The sequence below is a fragment of the Telopea speciosissima genome, chromosome 2 (genome assembly GCF_018873765.1).
Source record: "Telopea speciosissima isolate NSW1024214 ecotype Mountain lineage chromosome 2, Tspe_v1, whole genome shotgun sequence".
Classification (NCBI taxonomy): Eukaryota; Viridiplantae; Streptophyta; class Magnoliopsida; order Proteales; family Proteaceae; genus Telopea; species Telopea speciosissima.
Genome location: NC_057917.1, coordinates 9,507,825 through 9,529,544, shown reverse-complemented (window position 1 = coordinate 9,529,544; position 21,720 = coordinate 9,507,825). Strand labels below are relative to the sequence as shown.

The 21,720-nt window shown below is 38.7% G+C and overlaps 1 protein-coding gene, 1 long non-coding RNA gene and 1 other non-coding gene across 3 annotated transcripts; all 3 read left to right on the top strand.

The window, feature by feature from the left end:
- The first annotated feature begins 5,666 nt into the window (after nucleotides 1-5,666).
- LOC122649768 (probable E3 ubiquitin-protein ligase LOG2) lies at nucleotides 5,667-17,417 on the top strand. Its single transcript, XM_043843009.1, has 3 exons — nucleotides 5,667-6,420; nucleotides 16,392-16,884; nucleotides 17,093-17,417. The coding sequence occupies exons 1-3, from the start codon at nucleotides 5,924-5,926 to the stop codon at nucleotides 17,207-17,209; spliced, it is 1,107 nt and encodes a 368-aa protein (XP_043698944.1). The 5' UTR covers nucleotides 5,667-5,923; the 3' UTR covers nucleotides 17,210-17,417.
- On the top strand, nucleotides 12,824-14,840 carry LOC122649770. Its single transcript, XR_006331329.1, has 3 exons — nucleotides 12,824-13,039; nucleotides 14,249-14,255; nucleotides 14,427-14,840. It is a non-coding gene; the product is annotated as an uncharacterized LOC122649770 (long non-coding RNA).
- A 4,174-nt stretch (nucleotides 17,418-21,591) lies between the features above and the next one.
- Nucleotides 21,592-21,695, top strand: LOC122653319. The gene has a single exon (XR_006331754.1). It is a non-coding gene; the product is annotated as a small nucleolar RNA Z107/R87 (small nucleolar RNA).
- The last annotated feature ends 25 nt before the right edge of the window (nucleotides 21,696-21,720 follow it).

Sequence of the window (21,720 nt, the reverse complement as noted above, 5' to 3'; positions counted from 1 at the left end):
CAAAGTTAAAACTACCTTGCCCAGTGGCCATATGAAAGTACTAATTGATAAACCCAAATTCACACCAACCAATTGGAGGTCGCCACGTGTCCCGGCCCAAGGAGGTGGACCATAACAGGACCAACCACGGGCGTGGACTACCACCCTTGGGCACTGACCGCATGGTCATCCACAGGCACGGACTACATGACCACCCTCGGGCGCCGATCCGCAGGACTACCCTCGGGCGCCGATCTGCATGACCACCCTCGGGCGCAGATCTGCATGACCACCCTCGGGCGCGGACCGCATGACTATCCTCGAGCGCGGACCACCCTTGGGCACGGATGGCCTACAGGCGTGACCTTGGACAAGCACGGGCGAAGACCAACCTGGGGTACAGATCAGACCCCGGGCGTAGACCCTGTTCTAAGATTACGTCACCATCGCCGCCATCAACAAGACATGCACTATCTCTAGGACTCTAGACCACCGCCTATCAGTTGAACAGTCCCAGACGGACACAGGCACCAGGCACCTTATCTGTCAACGTATCAGTGTCTATCCGCTAAATATATCAGCCCTACAGGGACTCTACCTCCTGTAGGGGACAACCAATCAAGGAAGAACCCTGCTACCCAGGGACTCTATGAAGTACAAGAACTACTCGCCATCGACTGAGACTCTCCACACCGCCACATTCCACTATAAAAGGAGAGGTATTCCACCCCATCAACCCATCTTGAATTCTATTCATTCGTCTGTTTGCTCAGAGAGATCTAACTTAGGCATCGGAGAGTCCTAGGCCGGAACCACATCGGTTCTCCTTTGTCACCCAGGTCATTTTGCAGGTTACGACACTCGAAGGGACCACCGGACGATTTCCTGACGCAACACTAATTCTTGCGGTGAAGGAATTCACCATGGGTGAAGTGAAACTCGGTCTATGTGTATGTCTGTATACAAAGTACATTCATAAACACACCTAATTGCCTCTCCCTATATTGGTAAATGGGTAAATTGAGAGGATAAGACTATCTTACCTTATCCTCTCCCTCCCTCTTAGCTAGGCAGTTAAGCCCCATTTACTCTTACCCTCCCCTTACATTTTGAATTTGATAATGAAATTGACACATGGTCAATCTAGATCATTCCCTGTGGACTAGGGTTTTAGTAATCAGTATTGGTATCGGTGTTGGTCTTTGTCGATATTGATTCGACACCGATCTGAATCGGTCAGGCTTATCATTGTTTTCTTCAAAAAATTAAAATTTTTATATTTTTACCCTTATCCGTATTGGTCCACCAATCTCCACCGATTCTGATATGAATCGACCGATTCGATTCCAATTCCTCAAACCATGCTATGGATTGGCACAACCAGGTGGCCACCCAAAGATATTCTATGGGACTGGCCCATTCATAAGAACTTTTTTCCTTCTTATTTTTTTTAAAAGCAAAAGGGAGTCTAATAACATTGACAAAGTATCAAGGGGACATGAAATTCTTCCCTCACTCATCTAAAATCTAAAGGTTTAGCTGTGTTTGGAAGGTAAGAAAAGAAAAGAAAAAAAATCCAAAAAAAAAACTGAAAATGAGGGGAAAAAATATAACAACTAATCATTATTCATCATGATTTTATCTTATTATTTTTCTCCTCTTCTTACCATCCGAACATAGCTTATTGTCCAGATTAAAAATTTATAAGAGAGCACTCAATAAAAGAAAAATCTAATAAGTTCAACTTTTGGTGGGTATTTTATTTTATTTTTTGGGTGTGTTAAAAAACTTCATTAAGATTAGGAATTACATTGAGGGATGCTCATTGATTTACAAAAAGAGTGCTTAGAAACCCTAGCTGCAGCCTCTATTTCAATTGTTGAACCTTTTTTTTTCCTTAAGGGGGGGAAGGTAACAACCAGGAGATTTGAACTTGAGACCTCCTGGTAAGCATGGGCATGAAGCGTACCACAGCTCACAAACTACACTAGGCAGCTGTTGTTAAATGCTATCAATGAGGCTTTACTTCAATTGTTGAACCTAAAGATCCATAATGACAACTGATGTTGATCACCATTGAGAAATAGACAACAAGCCCAACCCGGCTCTTTGGTAGACTAAAGGAAACTGACATCAGTGATAAGAAGAGTAAGACCCACCATCGCAATTAATTGGATTAGGGATGTTGGTGGAGAATCAGGACAAGTGTTATCATGATTGAAGGTATTAGTACGAGCAAACCACCGAGAAATTACAAATAACAAATGATGAGAATTTTGCTTCTTTTTATTGAAAATAAGCGAATTCCTTTTAGAACAAATGAAAAACATCACTATAGAACCAAGGGTTAAGAAAGGCTTAAAGTCTGATTTTGACAACTTAAGGTGGTAAAAAAGCATCAGAATTAGATCCTGAAAGGATGCACCGATCAAGAATTTCATCAAACTTTAGGCTAAATTAATCCATTTGGATTATTTATCTTAAAACTCTCAAGGTTCACAAGGTTGGGATATTCCAATCAAATATGTTTTAATATCTAAACAAAGGTTTTGTTAAAATCAAATCATCTTGAGACTTGCCCCCTCTTCAACTTTTAAATGAAAGGAAACATCAAAATGGCGTGTAGGTACAGGAAGTATCCCAATTGGGTAAGGCAGGTGAGGTTAATATGCTATCATTTTATTAGGTGAGTACCTTTTAATTATAATATGGTTTAGGTGCTACCACACTTGCCAAAATAAATAGTAGATAAATAAAGGGTGATAGAGAAGTTATATGAGAATGATTATTAAGGGATTGAATGATATAGTTGTTAGAAGAATAAAGCAAAAAAGATATAACAAGATAGAGATTGCCACACAAAGCATCATCTTCATTTGCAGTCTAAGAATCTACCATAATGAGGAACACCTTTGCTTTTTTTCTGGTTCACAAATGGTGTCTTTTACAAGAATTGGGCGGTGGAGAATGGTAGATTTGTATTGTTTTGGGTTTTAATGGCTTAGGCTCAGTTTGGTTGCAAGGAAAAATACAATTATTTTCTTATAAAATTCAAATATATTTTATACAAAAAGTCCTTTGTGATTTTTGGTTACAAGAAAAATGCAAATATTTCTTTAAGATGTGAAATATATATCTTTTTGAGGGAAAAGACTCTTTAAACCGAAGGTGTACACTGCACCTCCTCATTTTCCTTACAAACAAACAGAACCTAAGATTTTTTTGTAAATTCGAAGTAATTGAACAATTCCAAGTTTCAAACAAGAATGGTCGGTGCAATAGAAGATCCCAAAGTAGTTTGATCACTAGCCATATTTTGTAGATAGTTAAACCTAAATGTGTCTTGCTCACATGTCAAGTTTCAATCAAAATGAAATTCAAAAAATCGAAAAGATCTAAACTATCCTCGAACATTTCTCATGTGGGGAAAGAAGGTACATGAACTTAAATGGAAGGGTATGCCTAAACATGAAAGATATATACTCTCATTAGCTGATGCACTGGTGCAAGGGTTACACGACCAAGCATCAATCTCTTGCCCGTATTACAATTACTTGTATCCATATTTTACCTTTCAAATGGCAAAAATTTGGGTCGGATGTCTCACTATAGAGAAACTTTTGACCTATGGTACGTAGGTACCTCACGGTGACTCTTTAGGTTCCTTTGATTGCAAGGGAAATGCAAATGTTTGTTTAAAAAGGGTAGGGAAAGGAATGCTTGCTCGGCAGATTATATGCATCGATTCATCCAATAGAAATGAATAGGGGTTTTATGGTCATTTGGGATGGGTATTAGACAATAGTGAATGTTCGTTGTGTACCTTGCAGAAACTGTCAAAAGTGAAATATAGTTTTGGTAAAAGGTTTTGTGTATGACCGTGTATGATGCACAAACATGTAGAGAACCGTCAGATTAGGTGAGAGAGGGTGTACCGTGCACCGCCATTCCTCATCCAACGATTTTGTGCATGCTCATGCATCATGAATGGCTATACACAAAAACCTCTCCCTATATTTTTCAAGAAAAAAAAATATCTTTTTTAGGAGAAATTTTTTTGTGTGGGAGAATCAGGGGTGTCAATACCCAACCCGAACCGAACGAGCCCAGACCACATCAGACCGATCTCTTATTAATTTGGATTCGGTTTGTGGACCCAGGGAGTAGACGGTTTCGGTTCGGTTTGGGCTAGCCCAACGGTGCACCGGTGACCCGAACCCAAACCGAACCGACCCAACCCGCTAAATGAGTAAATCAGTAAATGCCTAATGCCCCATTGCCCCCTAAATGCCCTAATCACTTTCACTTTCACTCTCTCGTCTCGAGTTCTCGACTCTCACTCTCTCAGCGGCTCAGCGGCGGCAGTGGCCTCACTCCTTAGCCACTCAACGACACTTCAAGAGTTCAACTAGTTGTATCCATAGGCCATAGGACATAGGATGGAAAGATGCATTGTATTTGAAATATTTTATGTAGTTAAAAGAGAAAGAGAAGAAAAATAAGCACTAACCGGACCTTACTAGTTATATAAAATCGGTACCGAACCGAATCCAAACCGATATCAATCCGTTATCATAAACCGAAATCGACACGAAACCAAATCGCACCGAAATCGAAACCGAACATTTCTTAATGGTTCGGTTTCGATTTCTATAAAAGTCACATCGAAACCAAAAAGCCCGAACTGAAACCGGACCAACCCGACCCATTGACACCCTTAGGGAGAATGTATAGTCCACATCCAGACACAATGGGGACGAAATAACCGTCCCACCCCCTATGATAAGCGAAAATCCTGCCCCCTCATTGGCCTTGCACATGTAGGGGCCATGCTCCCCACAGAGAACGGTCTCTTTTTTTTGTATTTCATTATAAAATACAAGATATTTCACTACGAAATAAATATATTTTACAGAAAATTTAGATATTTTTGTTCATTATCTTTCCCTACTTTCTTTACAATCAAACGGAGCCTAACTTAAAAGTAGTGGGAAAGGACAAGTGGTCTTTGTGGCTTTTTGCCTAGTGCTTGTGGGCCCACCCCATTGTTTCTACCCAAAAAAAAAAAAACGTATAGTAATTGTAAACTACTGGTATTAGTTTGTGATTGTGGGCCCATCCCATGGAACAGGGCCACCACGCACGGTCCACTCTACTTGCAGGTAAATGGGCTTGTTGGTTTCCAACCAAAAAGACAAAGAGAAAAGCTGAAACTTTACAGGTTCACAGCCCATTAAGGCAATGGGTGTTTTCGTAATTTCAAATCATGTAGTATTATAGTCATAAGTATCTGTGTTGGCCTATACTGATATGAATCGGTTGGAATTGGATCATAGCAGACCGATTTGGTTCATATTTGGTTTTGGATTGGGTTTTATGAAACCAATAGAAACCAAATCGAATTGGCCGAATGCACAGACCAAAATCAGAAAACCAGAACGAAAACTTCTTTAATAGTTTGGTTTTCGTGTTGGTCCAATCACCAAAACCAAATCGAACCGACAAATTGTCACCCTTACGGTACATATCGGCGGATACTACTACGATACAATGCCAAAGTGCCAGACCCACTAGTGTAGGGACTTGTTTGATAATAATGCAATACTGAGTTGATGTATTTGCTTTTCACGGGCAAATAGTAACGAAACGGCTCGCTCTGTCTTTCTTTCTTTATGGCGATGGCGTAACGTCTCTCTTTCCTCTTTCACTGGTTCTGGGTGGATTCGGTGAAAGCTTTACGTGATCCCACTATGCCAGACCTTCGTAATGGATTCCCTTTCTCTCTCGTGATAAGCTCTTCGCGTCAGTCTTGTTTTCTATCTGCTTCACCTTCATGTGTGATTGGTTTCGATTTCTTTTTCAGAGCCACATAAAAAGAGTTCAATCTCTCCCAAGTTTCGGATTTGAAGTATTTTGCTAAAGGAGGAAGAGTAGAAAGATCAAAATGGGGAATAGAGGAAGCAGCAGCAACGGAGGTAACAGTAGCAGGCGGAGACATGGAAATCATCATCATAATCATCAAAACGGCCACCCACCAACGCCGCCTCCGCAACCTCCTCAACCTGAAACCAACGGAAATCGCTACGTCTTCGCTGCTGCTACCCCATATCCTCCTCAATACCCTAACCCTAACCCACCTCAGTACTACCAGTACTCTGGTTATTACCCACCACCACCGCCTCAAGTCCCGCTGCCAGCCCCTTTCGATCACGTCCTCCGCCATGCTGCTGCCGATCCTGCGGTCCAGGTGAACTGGGTTGGGGGTGGCCGCTACCCTTGTGGTCCTGTTCCCCTTCCGCAACCTTACGTCGAGCACCAGAAGGCCGTTACCATACGTAACGACGTTAATCTTAAAAAGGAGTCTTTGAGGGTCGAGCCTGACGAGGAGAACCCCGGCCAGTTCCTAGTCGCCTTCACCTTTGATGCCACTGTTGCTGGAAGGTATGGGTTTCGTTCAGTTCGAATTTTACGTTGTAATAACAAATTTAAAGAAAAAAAAAAAAACTATTCTGCTTGCATTGGCTTTTGATGTTGCTCTGGAATGTCTCTGAAGCGCGTGAGTCGCAATTTTTTATGTTCTCTAATGAGCCATTACCCATGAATGGTCTCTGACTCGTTCTTTTATTTTTATTAAATTTATTGACTGCTTAAATTGTGTCTTCTTTATTTATTTTCATTAGTTTGTTTGCTGTTTCAATTGATTATTTATTTGACGATTTAAGCAACTAGATTCTTAATTAAAGAAGCCTACTGGTTATGGACGCCGTTGTATATTTGTTTTTGTTTCATGCTTCATTGAGGATCTTGTTGTTTCTTGCAAGTGTTTGGATGACATTGAAGTCCATCTTCATCTTTGGAAAATTTGGTTTAAGGGACACACTCACTGAATAATATTTGCAACCTGAGTGCTTTATTGAAAGAATTAGTTCATTATTGGGTAATTTACACATACCACCCCTGAGGTTTGACGAAAGGATAATTTTACTCCCCCGTTTTGAAAAATTCTGCGTACACCCCTGAGGTTTGCAAACAGTAACAAATAAACCCATTCCGTCAGTTCATGACTAATAGTGTTAAAAATAAGAGGTGAACTGACAAAATTACCCTTGCAAAAAAAAAAAAAAAAAAAAACAAAAACCTGCAACTCATCTTCCCCAAATCGATTGGGGAAGATGAGTTGCAAGTTTCAAAACCCTTTCAACCCTTAAGGAATTTAGGGTTTCAAATTGGGAAAAAATCCCAAATTAAAACCCTTTTGCGCACCTGAGATACTCCAGGCGAGAGAAATATTACATTTTAATCAAAGATCAGCCAACGACAGAGAGTGGAAAGCGGTCAATTTGGTGTTTGTGAGTCCACCATGTTTATTCCATCCATAGTCCTCGTTCCTCAAGAAGAAGAAGTCCATTCATTGTCCATTATTACGGTTAATACAGGCCTTAGCAAAGCAAGCCAATTCCTTCAAAACCCGAATTAACTCAGAAATCCGAAACAACTCCTCTAATGCCCTGTAATTAACTCCTCTGTTTTCAGGTGTTCCTTCCATAGTAAATGTCTTCCCAGTTCCTGTCTGCCCATAAGCAAAAATGCAGACATTGAACCCATCCAGAACTGAAGTCACCACAGGTGATGTCTGTGCAAAAATTGCCTCTGCACATTTATGAAAAACAAGGCTTAAATACAGGTACATACATCAATAAAGGCAAGGTTTCAAGAATTGGATTGGATCGGCCTATTTTGACTGGCCGCCGGGACCAAACCCAGTTCCAAAATGGCCGATTCCCATCTAAATCGGTAGGGTTAGGGATCTACAGGTCGATTTAAAGGTTTTCCAGTTGTATTTGAAACCTTGATAAAGAGTTCTCAAACTTTTTTGTTAAAGTAGAGCTTCAATAAATGGAACATATGGATAGCAAATTCACTGGATTGGTATTTCTTTCCCAGGTAGACTATATTTACCAATAAAAATGGAAACCTAAGGTTACCTTGGTTTTCACAAGGACCAAAGACATGGTCGAACTTGAATTATTTTCTGGATGAATCAGAGCAATTAATCTGTAGCTCAAAATCTTGACATGGTTTAAAATCTACCATGGAAGACTAACCACTTTTAATCTCATCTTGATTTAGACTGCATCTACAGAAGACTCTTATGCTTCCTTTAAGCTCAATTACTTCATTGTAGAGCTGCTTGCGCTCAGAGTACTCCTCAAGATATTTCTTCTTCAGAGTTTCATGTTCAGTACCTGGCAGACCAATAACAGTAATTCACCTTAAGCAATGGTGAGTTGTAGCTGCGGAGAACAAAACGGAAGGACAATTATGGATCCAAGAAAACATACCTAGAGACTGAAGAGCATACAAAACCTCGGAGCCAGGAAAGGATTCTGTCACAATGCCCTTTACTGAAGAGCAGACAAAATTACCCTTGCAAAAGGGTTTTGATTTGGGATTTTTTCCCAATTTGAAACCCTAAATACCTTAACGGTTGAAAGGGTTTTGAAACCTACAACTCATCTTCCCGAATCGATTTGGGGAAGATGAGTTGTAGGTTTTTTTTTTTTTTTTTTCATTTTTTGCAAGGGTAATTTTGTCAGTTCACCTCTTATTTTTAACACTGTTAGTCATGAACTGACGGAATGGGCTTATTTGTTACTGTTTGCAAACCTCAAGGGGGTACGTAGAATTTGTCAAAACTGGGGGGTAAAATTATCCTTTCGTCAAACCTCAGGGGTGGTATGTGTAAATTACCCTTCATTATTTTACCCTGGAGTCATTGCATCAGGTGCTGTTATCAAGACTCCTTAACACGAAGGAAATTTACTGGTGAAGCTCTATTCATAGGTCTTACTATATGTTTTATTTTGATCTGGTTTTATTATATATATGATGCTTCAGTATCTTATTCTTTAAATTTTTTAATTATCTTGTATGATTTGTATAATTATCTCTTTATGTAGTTGTATGACAGTATATTCATTTTGGATTTTTTATGTTGAGTGCCAGACATCCAACTTGTTTATGCATGGTGGGGGGGGGGGGGGGTGGGGGGAGTAGAAGAAGCAGATAGGATGAGAACAAAATGAAAAGTAGCAGAATTTGAAAGAGCTCTTTGACCTGGGTATGCACCGCTAATCATTTCCGCTGTGTATCTCCATGACTTAAATAGCAGGACTCCTCATCTTAATTGTTAGATCTTTGCTGCTACCAACAATGATAAACCTCAGCATCCATGGTTATACTGAACATCAGAAAAGTTACAAACTGCATTTTATGTGAGCATTGGTATGCTGTACTGCTGTAGTAAGAGATTGAAGCATCAATTTTAATTGGGACCCCTTCTTTGGGTGCTATGACTTACCATGTCATTGCATTCCTGTCGTACAGTATATACTGAGCTCTTATTTTCTGTATTAACTCACTTACCTATCCACTTGGTGTAACTTGGTGATCATCAAGGTTTGGTTCCATTTATTTATTTATTTTTATGGAGAGAGAATGAGAGAACCAGTAATTGCACCAAAATCTTGCTCCTTGTTTGTTCTAATATCCTTTTGCTCTCATAATCTCATACTACCTTTTTCATCCTTCATACCTATATCTATTTTATATGTTGACAAGGTCCCAAGATACTGTTTGATTTATACGTTTATCATATATAATGATGCTCTGATATTAGGATATTGTTTTGTACAGAAGCTTGTATGATCCAGCTTTCCTTTGTTTTACTAGATGTTTATAGATGTCTTAAAATATGTTGCTATATCCACATTATCTGATTGATGAAATTTTGGCTTTAGTTTTATGAATCTATTATGATGCCTCTCGTTCTCAGGGCAATTGATATCGAAACCTCTTGGATTCATTTGCTGCCATGTATTATCAATTTTTTATATGGATGCTGGTGTTCTAAATTCACAAGTTATTCAGAAGTCTGGTTTGTCTATGCACATCCTCTCTTTGATATACAATAACAAGGAGAGTGAAAGAAGTAAATCAAGGAGTATAGAAAAGAAAATTAAAATTAATGAAATATCTTTGAACCGCCATTCCCCTCTAAGTTGAACTATACCATTTTTCTATTTAATATAATCATTTTTCATGAAAAGAAAAAGTTTGAAAAGAAATGATGGGGTGACTGAGTCACACTGCCTGGATAAGAGGTTGTGAAAGTCTCCCCTTAATCGGTCATACATAGAACATGTCAGGCAAGTTTGCATGGAGGAAGTCTGTACTGCTTTGTGTTTCTGCTAGAATATGTTTTTCAAAGTTTAATTTTCTTTCTGAAGGAGAATTTACTTCGAGTATTTATTGGTGTTGTTAAAGCATTGTCTTGATAATGATTAGTCCATAATCTCCCGAAAAATTAGTGACTACACTTGAGTAAAAAGTTAGTTGATGTCCACTGGGAGGTAGCTTGTTCCCGTATTGACTCATTGCTCGTCAGCAAGCAGATCTCTTGTGTTTTTTTTCTTAATTTATTTTTTAGGGATGAGGTAAATAATCGCCTAAGTAGTTGTACTTTCATAGAAGTCTGGAAACTATTTGGAGCAATACAGTGATGGGGTTACCTAGTCGTTGAAAAAAATATTACGGTCAAGTATTTTGGAGAAACTCGAGATGGTTTTTCAAAAATTTTAGAGGCAAAACGATCAGAATAGTGGGGTAAAGAAATCAAGTGGTGTTTAATGATACTTAAGTTTTAACTTAGAATAATTTAAAGGAATAATGAAAGAAAGGTTAGATTTCCATCAGAGGTCTTTCTCTTCAAATTGTGGAATTCTTTTTTCTCAACTCCCCCCCCCCCCCTCAAGGTGGGGATTGATTATGTATTTGTAAGGGTAAGGAGATAGACTGTCTTATGTTTTTTCTCTTTTAATCCTTGATCGATTGAAAGAGATTAGGGATGAACTTTTTTAATATCATGTGGAGTTCTTTCCCTTCCCCCCCCCCCCCCTGGAATGTTTTAGACTAGTGTTTCCAGCAGCTGCACTTGTTACATGTTGAGCTCTCTTTTACAAAATTCTAGTCAACTAGTCTATCTGTTCACAACTTCACATGGATAGTGGTTAGGATTTCATATGACACACTAAGAATAACTCAACTCAACTAACTCAGCCTTATCCCAACTAAATGGGGTTGGTTACTTGGATACTCTTTTTCCAGTTAACTGTATTTTAAGCCATAGTTGTTACCAGTCCTAAGTTATGCATGTCTTTCCTCGCAACTTCTCCTAGTCATTTTAGGCCTATCCCTGGCTCTTTTAGTTCCTCCACTCTGAATCATATCACTACTCCTTACCAGAGCATTCAAAGGTCCCTGTTGTGCATGTGCATACCACTTCAAATGAATTTCTCTCAACTTATATGTATTGCAGCTGCCCCTAAATTAGCTCTAATTTGTTTATTCCTTAAATTTATATTTTATAATTACCCCTCATACATCTCAGCATCGTCATTTCAGCTACAATGGGTTTGTTTATATGTTATTTCTTCACTGCCCAACATTTAGAGAAAAAATTGAACCTACCTAATTAGTAATTAGCCACAAATTTTTTTATTTGGTTCAATTACTTAGTGGCAAACTGGGTTCCGAAGGTAAAAGAAATTAATATAGTTGGAAAATACTGATGGTCGAAAAATTTTGGATGGTGAGGATCTGATATTCTCCTCCCCGTTATGTTCTAGTGTGTAGGATGAATGGATGTTTTTCCTTGGTCTCTGAAGGAATCTAAGTAAATTATGTAAATATTTAGATTTTGCTGTGTTATGAAATTTGGAAATCATCTGATTTCACTTTGTCAGTTGTGGATTAGTTTGAATTTGATTTAAACAGCAAGGCTTGTGGTTCTATACATATTTAGTTTGCTGTTGGTGGGGAGATAAATAGTCAAGTCTTCAGGAGGTATGGCGTTGGCTCAAATTAATGGCCCCACTCTTTGTCATTTTTTTAAGGTTTGGGTCTATCTTGGGATTATTACATCTGATGTCTGGTGGGTCTGATTTGAAGGAGAAGCGAGTAATCCTCACCAAGGAAACCCACACAAATATATGGAGTAAGAAATCGTAATGACCTAGGAGCAGCTTGTAATCTAGGATTTCATAGAAGCAATGAATGCAGCTGGAGGAGTGGGACAGATGGTTTTAGTTGCCCAATGAAATTTAGATGGGGTGATTGCAACAGAAGGAAGAACGGTTCCTTTGGAGGAATTTTATGTGAGGAAGATTGTCTTGATCACTGTTCAGTCTGACTACTAGATTGAACATTGTGAATGCTCCTCTAAATAATTCATAATAAAACTTAGCCTAGTGCTACAACCAAATTTCGATTAGTTAAAAGGTGAAAAGATTAGAATTGATGGTGACACAAACCTTCCTCATAAGAAAATGGCCTAACCTGTACGGTTTATTGATTAATCCTATTCGATGTTTTGGACTAACACATTGTAAGAACCTGCCCTTATCATTGGTGTTTCTTGTGGAGATGAAACATTGTGGTCCACATGTCTATTGGTTTCAATTGGTTAGGAAACTTAGCTGTTTAATTAATTTTATGGGTTGTGTTTTGGATGCGATCTAAAGAATAACATGAGTTGTTTTGAGGGACAAATTAAACTTTCTATTTAGGAGGTATAATAAATGAAAAGGGAGCCACTCTTAGTTCTCTGTTTTAAGGTGCATGAGTTGTGATTTTTCTCTTATCAAAAAAAAAAAAAAAAGTTGTGATTTTGCTTTAGTTTGTAACTAGTATGGAGAGAACTCATTAAAGTCCTTCTTATGAAGATTTTAATGAGGTGCAGTTGCTTCAAAATGAATGGTACATGGAGGCTAAGAGTATAAATGAGGATCTTTTTATTTTTCTTGTTTTGGTTAATCACTAATAGTTGGTTGGTTCTTCAAGTCACCACAATTTTGGGGTATGTGAGAGAACTGAGACAAATTGTAGAAAAGTTTCCCAGATTTTTTTCGATCTAAATCGAGATGTTTGTGTAGTACTTTCATTTCATTTAACTCTTCGTAGTTGTGTCCATCACAATCTAAAGTATTCTTGGGAAATGTAAGTACCGTGGTCCTCGGGACAAGGGTTCCTCAGCCTTATGGCGACAAAGATTGGCTTCGATGAATAACGGCATATTGTTCTGACATATCATCATGGGGATTGGGATCATATTTCATAGAGAAATGGAGTCGCCACCTAGGATTAGGGCCTAGGACCCAATGGGTATAGCCCCGGCCGGGATTAGTGGAAAAGGCTACGTGATTCCATATGGTCTGGTCAAAGATTCAGGGTAAGTAGTCAGATTACGGGAGTGGGAAGGTGTTAGACACCCATCTCGCCCGGATAAACCGGTCTTTCTACTAGATGCTTGTTTTCGAATATTCTTCGTTAATAATATATCCTATACTAACATGCAAAGCTAAATTATGATGCACTAATTATGACAAAGAAAGAAAAATCATTTACTGTGTACACTAAAGCAAGTTACTTTAATTGTCTATATTATACAAAAAATAATAAGAAAGAAGGAGACAAATACCTGTCAAGAAATACAAGAAATAAATGAAAATGTACCAAATATGAAATATGTGATGTCCCACGGCTCAGGTGGACACCGACGATCGACTTGCCTCTCTCTTGTCGGACAAAGTAAGGACTATATGAGATGGATTTCGTTACTCAGACTTCAGGCAGAGCAATGGCTGTATAAGGGATTCTCGTTATCTGTATACAGACAAAATAACGGCTATAAAAGGAGGCTTTTGTTATTCGTATGCGAACGGAATAACGTCTTGACTAGGAGGTGAGCGCTCTTCACTCAAGCGGGTAATCGATGGATCTACCCACAACTCGGAATAATACTCAAAACTCACTCACAAAGGCTTGAAAGAGGGCAAAAATCGGACTGGGAGGGTCTCCCTAGGCCTGGAATCCCTGAAATGAGGGGAGGGGGATCCTCCTATTTATAGGGCTGGATAGGTCCTCCACGGCGCCGTGGGGGACTTTTCCACAGCATCGTGGATGACATCATCCTGCTGACGTCAAAAACCTCCACGGTGGCATGGCTCCGTACAACATTGCCGTGGGGGACCTCCACGGTGCCGTGGGATACTGTCCACCGTGCCGTGGACAGTGTGGTCCCCCTCATTTCACCTTTTGGGCCCAAATGGGCCATTTTTGGGGTTCAAAGTGTATCTGGGCCCATGGGCTTGGTCTTTTTGGGTTTTTTTTCTCCCTTTTGACTCTTCAGAAAATGCCGTGGTTGGAGAAGGTGAGCAGTTCCTCCTTCAGCATTTGGTAAAAGAGTTTTATAAGTCATTTTAGGGATGTTAGGGTGATAGGGACAAGAGTCCTTCTTGAGAGAGATACCGATGTCTGTCCATGTCCTGTTGTCATCATCGCCGGGGGGGTGACAAAATTCAGTGTCTACAGAAGCGGACAAGTTAGAGCAAGTATCTACGGTCTCCCTCTATCTTGGGTTAATGTGGGGACAAATTAAGCTTCCTCTTCAAAGAGTGCCCATGCCCAGAAACCCTCGTGATACTTCATTGATTCAGAGGGATGGACAGAGTTCTATTGAAGCTACCTTCAATTAGAAAATAACAGATCACAACTCATAGCTGGAAATACTCAAAGAAAGTGTTATAGCTTTGCCATACAACATTTAATTTATTATTAAATGTGAAAAAGGTAGCATAATGACAGTGTTGCCTGGCTTGGCACCACGGCCCACCTGATTTGTGTGTTTTGCCACATGATTTAGAAAGTTCCAACCATATGGACAGGTAGGGTCCACTTTGGATTAGCCATTTATCAAATTTGTTGGTCTAATTCCATGATTCCATCATATGGCTCATTTGTATTGTATTGTATTGTATTGTTCTTTGGGTATTTGCAACAGCCAACCTATTTTGTTCACATCTTTGACTGTTTGGTTAAAATTGACCCTCTTTTTCTCCATGTGTAAAATTTGGATTGGGCTGAAATTTATCGCCAATTGGGGAATGCCATGACCTATATGTGTACCAAATCTGAGCATTAGATGTTCTGAGCCATGTGGGAGATACAAGTGGGTCGTGCTGCCAGGCTTGGCAACAAGGCTGTTCTGCTATCGCTCACCCTTATCAAATAACCTTATGGATTATATGACCATTTTCTATCATAGTCAATCTTTTTTAAGCATATTTTGACTTTATAAGTGGAGGATTCTCTTACTTAAAGTCATTCAAATTGTTGCATCTAATTGCCAGCAGCATCATCCTTGTATCACGGTAACTCTGTATCCAGATGTTTTACAATTTGTTAGAGTAAGACAAATATTCTTTCGCTTGAGTAATATATATATTTTTTAAGGGCAATCATCATAAGATGAAATTGTCATCTGCATTTTGAATTTTTTTTGTGTAATCCATGCAACTTATTGTTAATCGGATACAGTGAATGGTTATCTTTTTCACTTGATTTTGCTTAATGAATTGCTGCTTGCCTTTGATTGCAACAGGTCCCATATTTGGTTTGAGGTGAGGGGCCGAGTTCCACTTTGTTCAAGAACCTGCCTTAATAGCAAAACTGCTTTGATTTGGATTATTATAGAGAGCTTAATGGCTACCTGATGCATACCTCTTCTAGAAATTTTCTTCCCCTAAACCCTAGGGGGTTGAAACTATTCCAGGGAGGAAGTCTCAGTATACTCTTGAATCAAAGTGCTGGTTACATGTGAAACTAATTGAATAAACTGTCCACTTGCCTTTGAAACCTTTTCTGCAATATTTAGGATTCTTTTGGAACTCTAACAGAGGACATGTTGCCTTATGTTTTGGTTTTTGCCCCTAGCTGTTTCCTGCACTGATTCCTGAAAAATAGAAGACAAAGCATAGTTAACTTTGTTGCAGCCTAATATTAGTTAGGAATGCATACATGTATTCTGTTGGGCTCTAGCTGATGAGCTTGGGTAGATATGCTGCATTTGCTTTCCCTCTAGCCTGACCAGTCCTAACTTTACTGATTTTCTATACTTCAGGTCTTAGAACATTCTCTCAGTAACTATGTATACTTTGACTTTGTTTGGGTTAGAATGGATACGTTATTTGTGGGGATAGCTGGCTCATTAGCATGGGAAGGAGCCTTGTGTTCCACCTTTTTTTTTTTTGCTGGGGTGGGATAGGGTTGAGGGTTGTGCGGGTTACCTCATCTTCAGCCTGAACAATCCTAATTTTAGCCATGTCCATAACTTTCAGATTCTCAGTCATCCTTTCAGTTTCTCTGTTCTTTTCCTTTTTGTTTTTCCCTTTTTTCCCCCTTCAGGAGCAGTTTAAAATTTAACGTCTTCTTGCCTGTGACCTTGTTTTCATTCATGATGTTTTCTTTGAAGTTTCATTTAGTTTAAAGGTTTTGATTCTCTTTTTCTGCAACAGCATCACTGTCATCTTCTTTGCAAAGGAAGGTACAGACTGTAACCTTACACCACTGAAGGAAAACCTACAACCAGTCACAATATCCTTCCAAAAAGGTCTGGGTCAGAAGTTCAGGCAGCCATCAGGAACTGGAATTGACTTCTCAATGTTTGAGGAGACTGAATTAACAAAAGAGGGTGATGTGGAAGTTTATCCCCTTGCTGTGAAGGCGGAGGCAATGCATCATGATGACCATAATGAATCCGAGGCAGAAAACCAAAAGCCAGAAAATTCACAGATCACCCAAGCCATCTTTGAGAAGGAGAAGGGTGAGCTCCATGTGAGGGTGGTGAAGCAAATTCTGTGGGTGAATGCAATGAGGTACGAGCTACAAGAAATTTATGGGATAGGAAATTCAGTTGAAAGTGACTTCGATGGGAATGACCCTGGGAAGGAATGTGTCATCTGCCTGTCGGAACCTCGGGACACAACTGTTCTACCTTGCAGACATATGGTAAATTGAATTCTCTGCTTTTGTTTTTAATAAAGCTACATTGCAGAGTCATATGTGTAGCAGCAATTATAGCTGCATTGCAGAGCTCTTTGGCTAGATCCAAAACCAATGTGCTTTCGACAGTTAAATTTTGATCCCTTTTTTTATTTTAATAGAAATCATTTTCCTTATCCTGAAGAATACTTTGGTTGGGTTTGCTTTGCTGCAGTGTATGTGCAGTGGCTGTGCCAAGGTTTTGAGGTACCAAACAGACCGATGCCCAATCTGCCGGCAACCGGTTGCACGGCTTCTGGAGATAAAGGTCAATAGCAAAGCTGATGACTGAAAAGAGCAGAAGTTAAACAATGTTGTAAAGCTCTTTATGTTAGTGACACCTTCCATACAACTCCCCTTTTACATACCCCACCGGGCTTGCAAAATAATGAGACTGAAATCATGATATGGTATGCAGTTTTTGGGCTCTACCTTGGAAGTAAATGTTCTTCTTCCTCATGCGGGTATGTTCTTTCCTGAAAGACTATTATATTTTGTCTCAACACAGGTGAACAAGAATCCATCATCATATGTAGTGTTAATGTTACTTGAAGAAATTCCAGAGAAATGGATTCACCAAAATTGATGTAAACCCATATGAGCTGAATGCATAGCCGTTCTGGAGGACAATGTGGGTCGATTGGGTTTAAAAAAAATTTGACAGAGGGGCCTCTTTACTGCTTGCTTTCTGTTGTTGCCTCACAGTTTACCTTTTTTCTCTGAGACTCCTGGTTGGAGGGAAGGAAAATCAAATCAAAACAAAATCAAAATGAAAAATTTTCTAATCATCAAAAGTGATTCTGTAACTAATTCATATTTGGTAATTAAATTTTACTTTATTTCTCAACTTAATTTTCTGGATCTCAATAAGAAATTTTGATAGGGCAGAGAAATCTAGGTCTCAATCAGAAATTGTGATTTGGCAGAGAAATCTATATGAAAAAGTTTTATTATCTTATTTAATAGGATTTTAACTTGTGCAATAATAATTACAAAAGTTTTTTTTTTTTTTTTTTCAAATTAATTTCATTGCCCTTTATATGTTGCCAGATGAAGCTGTTGTAGTGGATATATAAGTGTGAAGGATATTGCAATATGTGTTGGGGCCTGGGGGGAGGAGGGGAAGAGATTGATATTCAAAGTGATCCTTTGGGGAAATTGTTTTTTTCTGTTCTCTTGTATGAAATGAATATTATCCATAAATGAACTCATGAGCTTCTTTTCCATGGACGAGGAAAGTGATTCTTCAACATGGTTTTAGGAATTGGTATCGGATGCCTGATCTGTGTTAGCCGTGACCAATACTGATAACTGACCGATACAGATCAGTAGTGTCAGTACGGTCAGATGAGTAAAAATATAATATTGGTATTGAGGGCAAAACCATCAGATCCAATTCGATATGGCCAATATGTATCAGTATCGGTATCGGTGGACTGATACAAACACCTATGCGTGAACTAAATCCATGTTCTTCAAGGGAAGGAGCTGCTGTTGTCAATTGCCAGTTAGGCCTGTTTAGCACTTCCTTCAGGTGTGAAGGGAACCAATCATTGTCCCCCCACCCCCCCCCCCCTCCCGTCCCCCCCAAAAAAAAAAAAAAATCTTTTAAGGCTTCAGTTGTTTCAACCTTTGGCTTTTATTTATAAAAGTTCATTTGTATTTCTTTCGTTTATTTATTTATTATTCTATTTTTCACTCTACTTGACAAGGAGACACATTTAGACACTGTTGGAATGAGGATGAGAATTCAACCATATGATAGGGTTGGTAACTTCTTGTCCTTCATAGTGGTAATTGTGTCTTGGTCCAAAATTTCATATTATGTTTTCAGAAAATGTATTTTTTTTTTCTTTTCTTTTCTTAGTTCAGAAAGATTGTGTGCTTAAATTCTGTTATGGAGGTCAATGGGACCAAATCTTGCACATTAGAGATTTGAATTCTGAGAAAGCCAAACTGTTATGATTAATCCTACAACCTGTATTTTAGATATTAGCTAAACATAAAAAATGAGACTCTAGTTTCATTTTCGGTGATGTCTCCTGAGGTTGTGTGGTCAAGAGAAAGGGGAGTGTGAGGGAAAAATAAAAATTATGCATTTTTTTTTTCATATTTTCCAAGTGATTTCTTATGAGAAAACTTGCCTCAATTGTTGTGCCTTTCGCATGGATTTTCTGTGTAGTGAGAAGTTGTAACTTTCTTTTGATTGTCCCTTATATGTTTTATCAAAATTTATTCGAGGTATAGATGAAAAGGAGTTTTCAAAATAATTTTAAAATTACTTATTATTATGTTATTATCACATGTTGTCATTTTTTAACATATCTTTTCGAGTACACATGGGGAAATGATAAGATTTATCATTGTTAGAAAGGATGAAGTTTTCTATACGGGAGCATGGCCTATGCTAGCATTCCTTAGGTCTATTGCTCTCCTCTGCCAATAAGGTGTGGAGATGTTATTTCATAAGGGGGAAGATAGAGATAGACACAAGAGAGTGCTATCGTAGGCCACACTCTCAGACAAAAAAACCTCCTTTAAAAAATGAAGTTTATTAAGAGGACAAAAATGTAGGGTAATAATTTATTTTTCTCCAACCTTGGTTACAACAAGATTATTCATTTTTTGTTTGCCCAATGAAAGTTAGTAAGTAATGGATTCTCTAAATGACACCTCTATGGTTGTATTTAGAACTTTACACAATTTTAATTGTCCATTGTCTTATTCTCAAGTTTTCTTTAAGTCAGGTTTCAAAAATTATTTGAAACTAATAATATATCCTTATGTCATTATCAAAGTTGTCATTGTTTTGCATATTTTTCAAGTACACTTGAAATGACAGAATTTGCCTTAATTGGAAAAGTTTGAGCCATATTAAGTTTCAGTGTAACCTAACTTGACTCTATTAGACTAAATTGGAGTTCCAATATAGCAATAGCAACAAACTCAGCCTTATCCCTACTTAATGGGATCGGTTACATAGATCCAACTTCTAACCCAAAGGGAAAATAAAAGAGAAATGAAAAATATAAAATGCCTATGAAAGATAGAAATAAATAAATAAAATTAAAGAGGAAAGAGGCACAACTCAGCACGACAGAAGAATCTTAGCTAAATGGGGTCTGTTACATGGTTCTTGCCCTCCAATAGTCTCTATTCGAAGTCATATTTGATACAAAACCTAGACTGCATTTCTTTCCTCATTTCTTCTATGATCATTTTAGGTCTGCCTTTAGGTATTTTAGCTCTCCTTCAATCAGAATCATATCACTCCTCGTTACTAGGGCATCCCTAGGCCTCCGTCGAATATGACTATATCACCTTAAACGACTCTCTTGGAGCTTGTCATTAATCAGGGTAAATCCCAAGTCCGTTCAAATACAGCCCCTAATTACATATTTCATTTATGGAAGAATGAACTCTGTTTGGGAGTGACTCCCAAGTCCGATCGAATACGGCCCTTAATTACATATTTCATTTATGAAAAAATGAACTCTATTTGAGAGTATGACCCCTGTACCAGCATCTTAGCCAATGAGAGGCATCTACTAGGAAAGGCATGATGGTATTTTACTAAGATCAGATGATGAGTTGTTTTTTTTTTTTTTTTTGGGGTAAAGATGATGAGTTTAATAAACAAGAACATAGGAATCGAACAAATAGACATTTGGACTGACTGGGAATATCTTGTTTATTGGATACAACATGATTCCTGTGAATGACCTTGTGTTCATGGCCCTGTAATGTAGGGAGTAGTTAGAAAATAATAAATTTACAGGGGCATCAAACTGAGGAATCGTAAAGTTTTGATGCACGCCGCCGCCTGGGCAAAACTGAGAGATTAGCGATAAGAAACTGGGGAGACCTAACCCTAGCTCGTCTATAATCTATATATAAAACAGAAGCTATTCCTCTCCTGACTCGACCCATCAGCCCTTTCTTTACGTCTTGTTATCGGTCGCCAAATGTCTTTAACCCTTGCACAAACCCAAAGTTCTTGTTCCTCTTCTTCATTTCCGAAACCCTAACGAGCACAATTGACGTGATCCAATGTCCCAATCTCTGCGTCTCTGAGTCTCTGTGTAGAAGAAAGGTAAGTGAAGGATTGCGGAGGCTTTGATTCTTGTCAGCCCCACATTGAGGCTTAAGCTATATGTAAGTATCGTCGTCCCTGTTTAGGCTGGGAAATCGAGAGATCTATTCTATTTCTATGGATTATTCATGCGGCAAAATCCCTTTTTTCTATTCTTTTTCTTTTAGTTTTTCATTTCCATCCAGACATTAGTCAGGTATCCGCCTTAAATCTAGTGGTTGATACAGTTACGCGTCTGGGAAATCAATTGTGTTCATCGTTGCAGGTGTGTTAATGCTCCTTACGCTCACACCTGCTCCATTTGAGCCCCACATCTTCTTCCTCAATCTCCATGGTTGAAATGTTGAGAACTTGAGATCGATGCGAGTTGTCGTTGATACATTATTTCCAAGTTCTTATCCATTTTCTCTTGCATTTCATTCGTCTTAGGGTTTAGATGGCGTTTCTTGGTTCTTGTTTGCTTTTTAGGACTTTTATTCCATTCTATTAGTTTTTCAATCAATGTATCTTTTCGGTCGAATCAATTTATCTATTCAATCGATCCTTTAGAGGGATAAAGAAAAGATAGGTAATAGATAAAAGATCGCGGTGATGACTCAGAAAATTCAAGCTCAACAGACCGGAATGCAGGTTTCCTCTCTTTTGAGGAATTTGCGTGTCGACTATCCCGCTGAACTGAGCGATCTTATCTGTTGATTCTTCATTTTCTG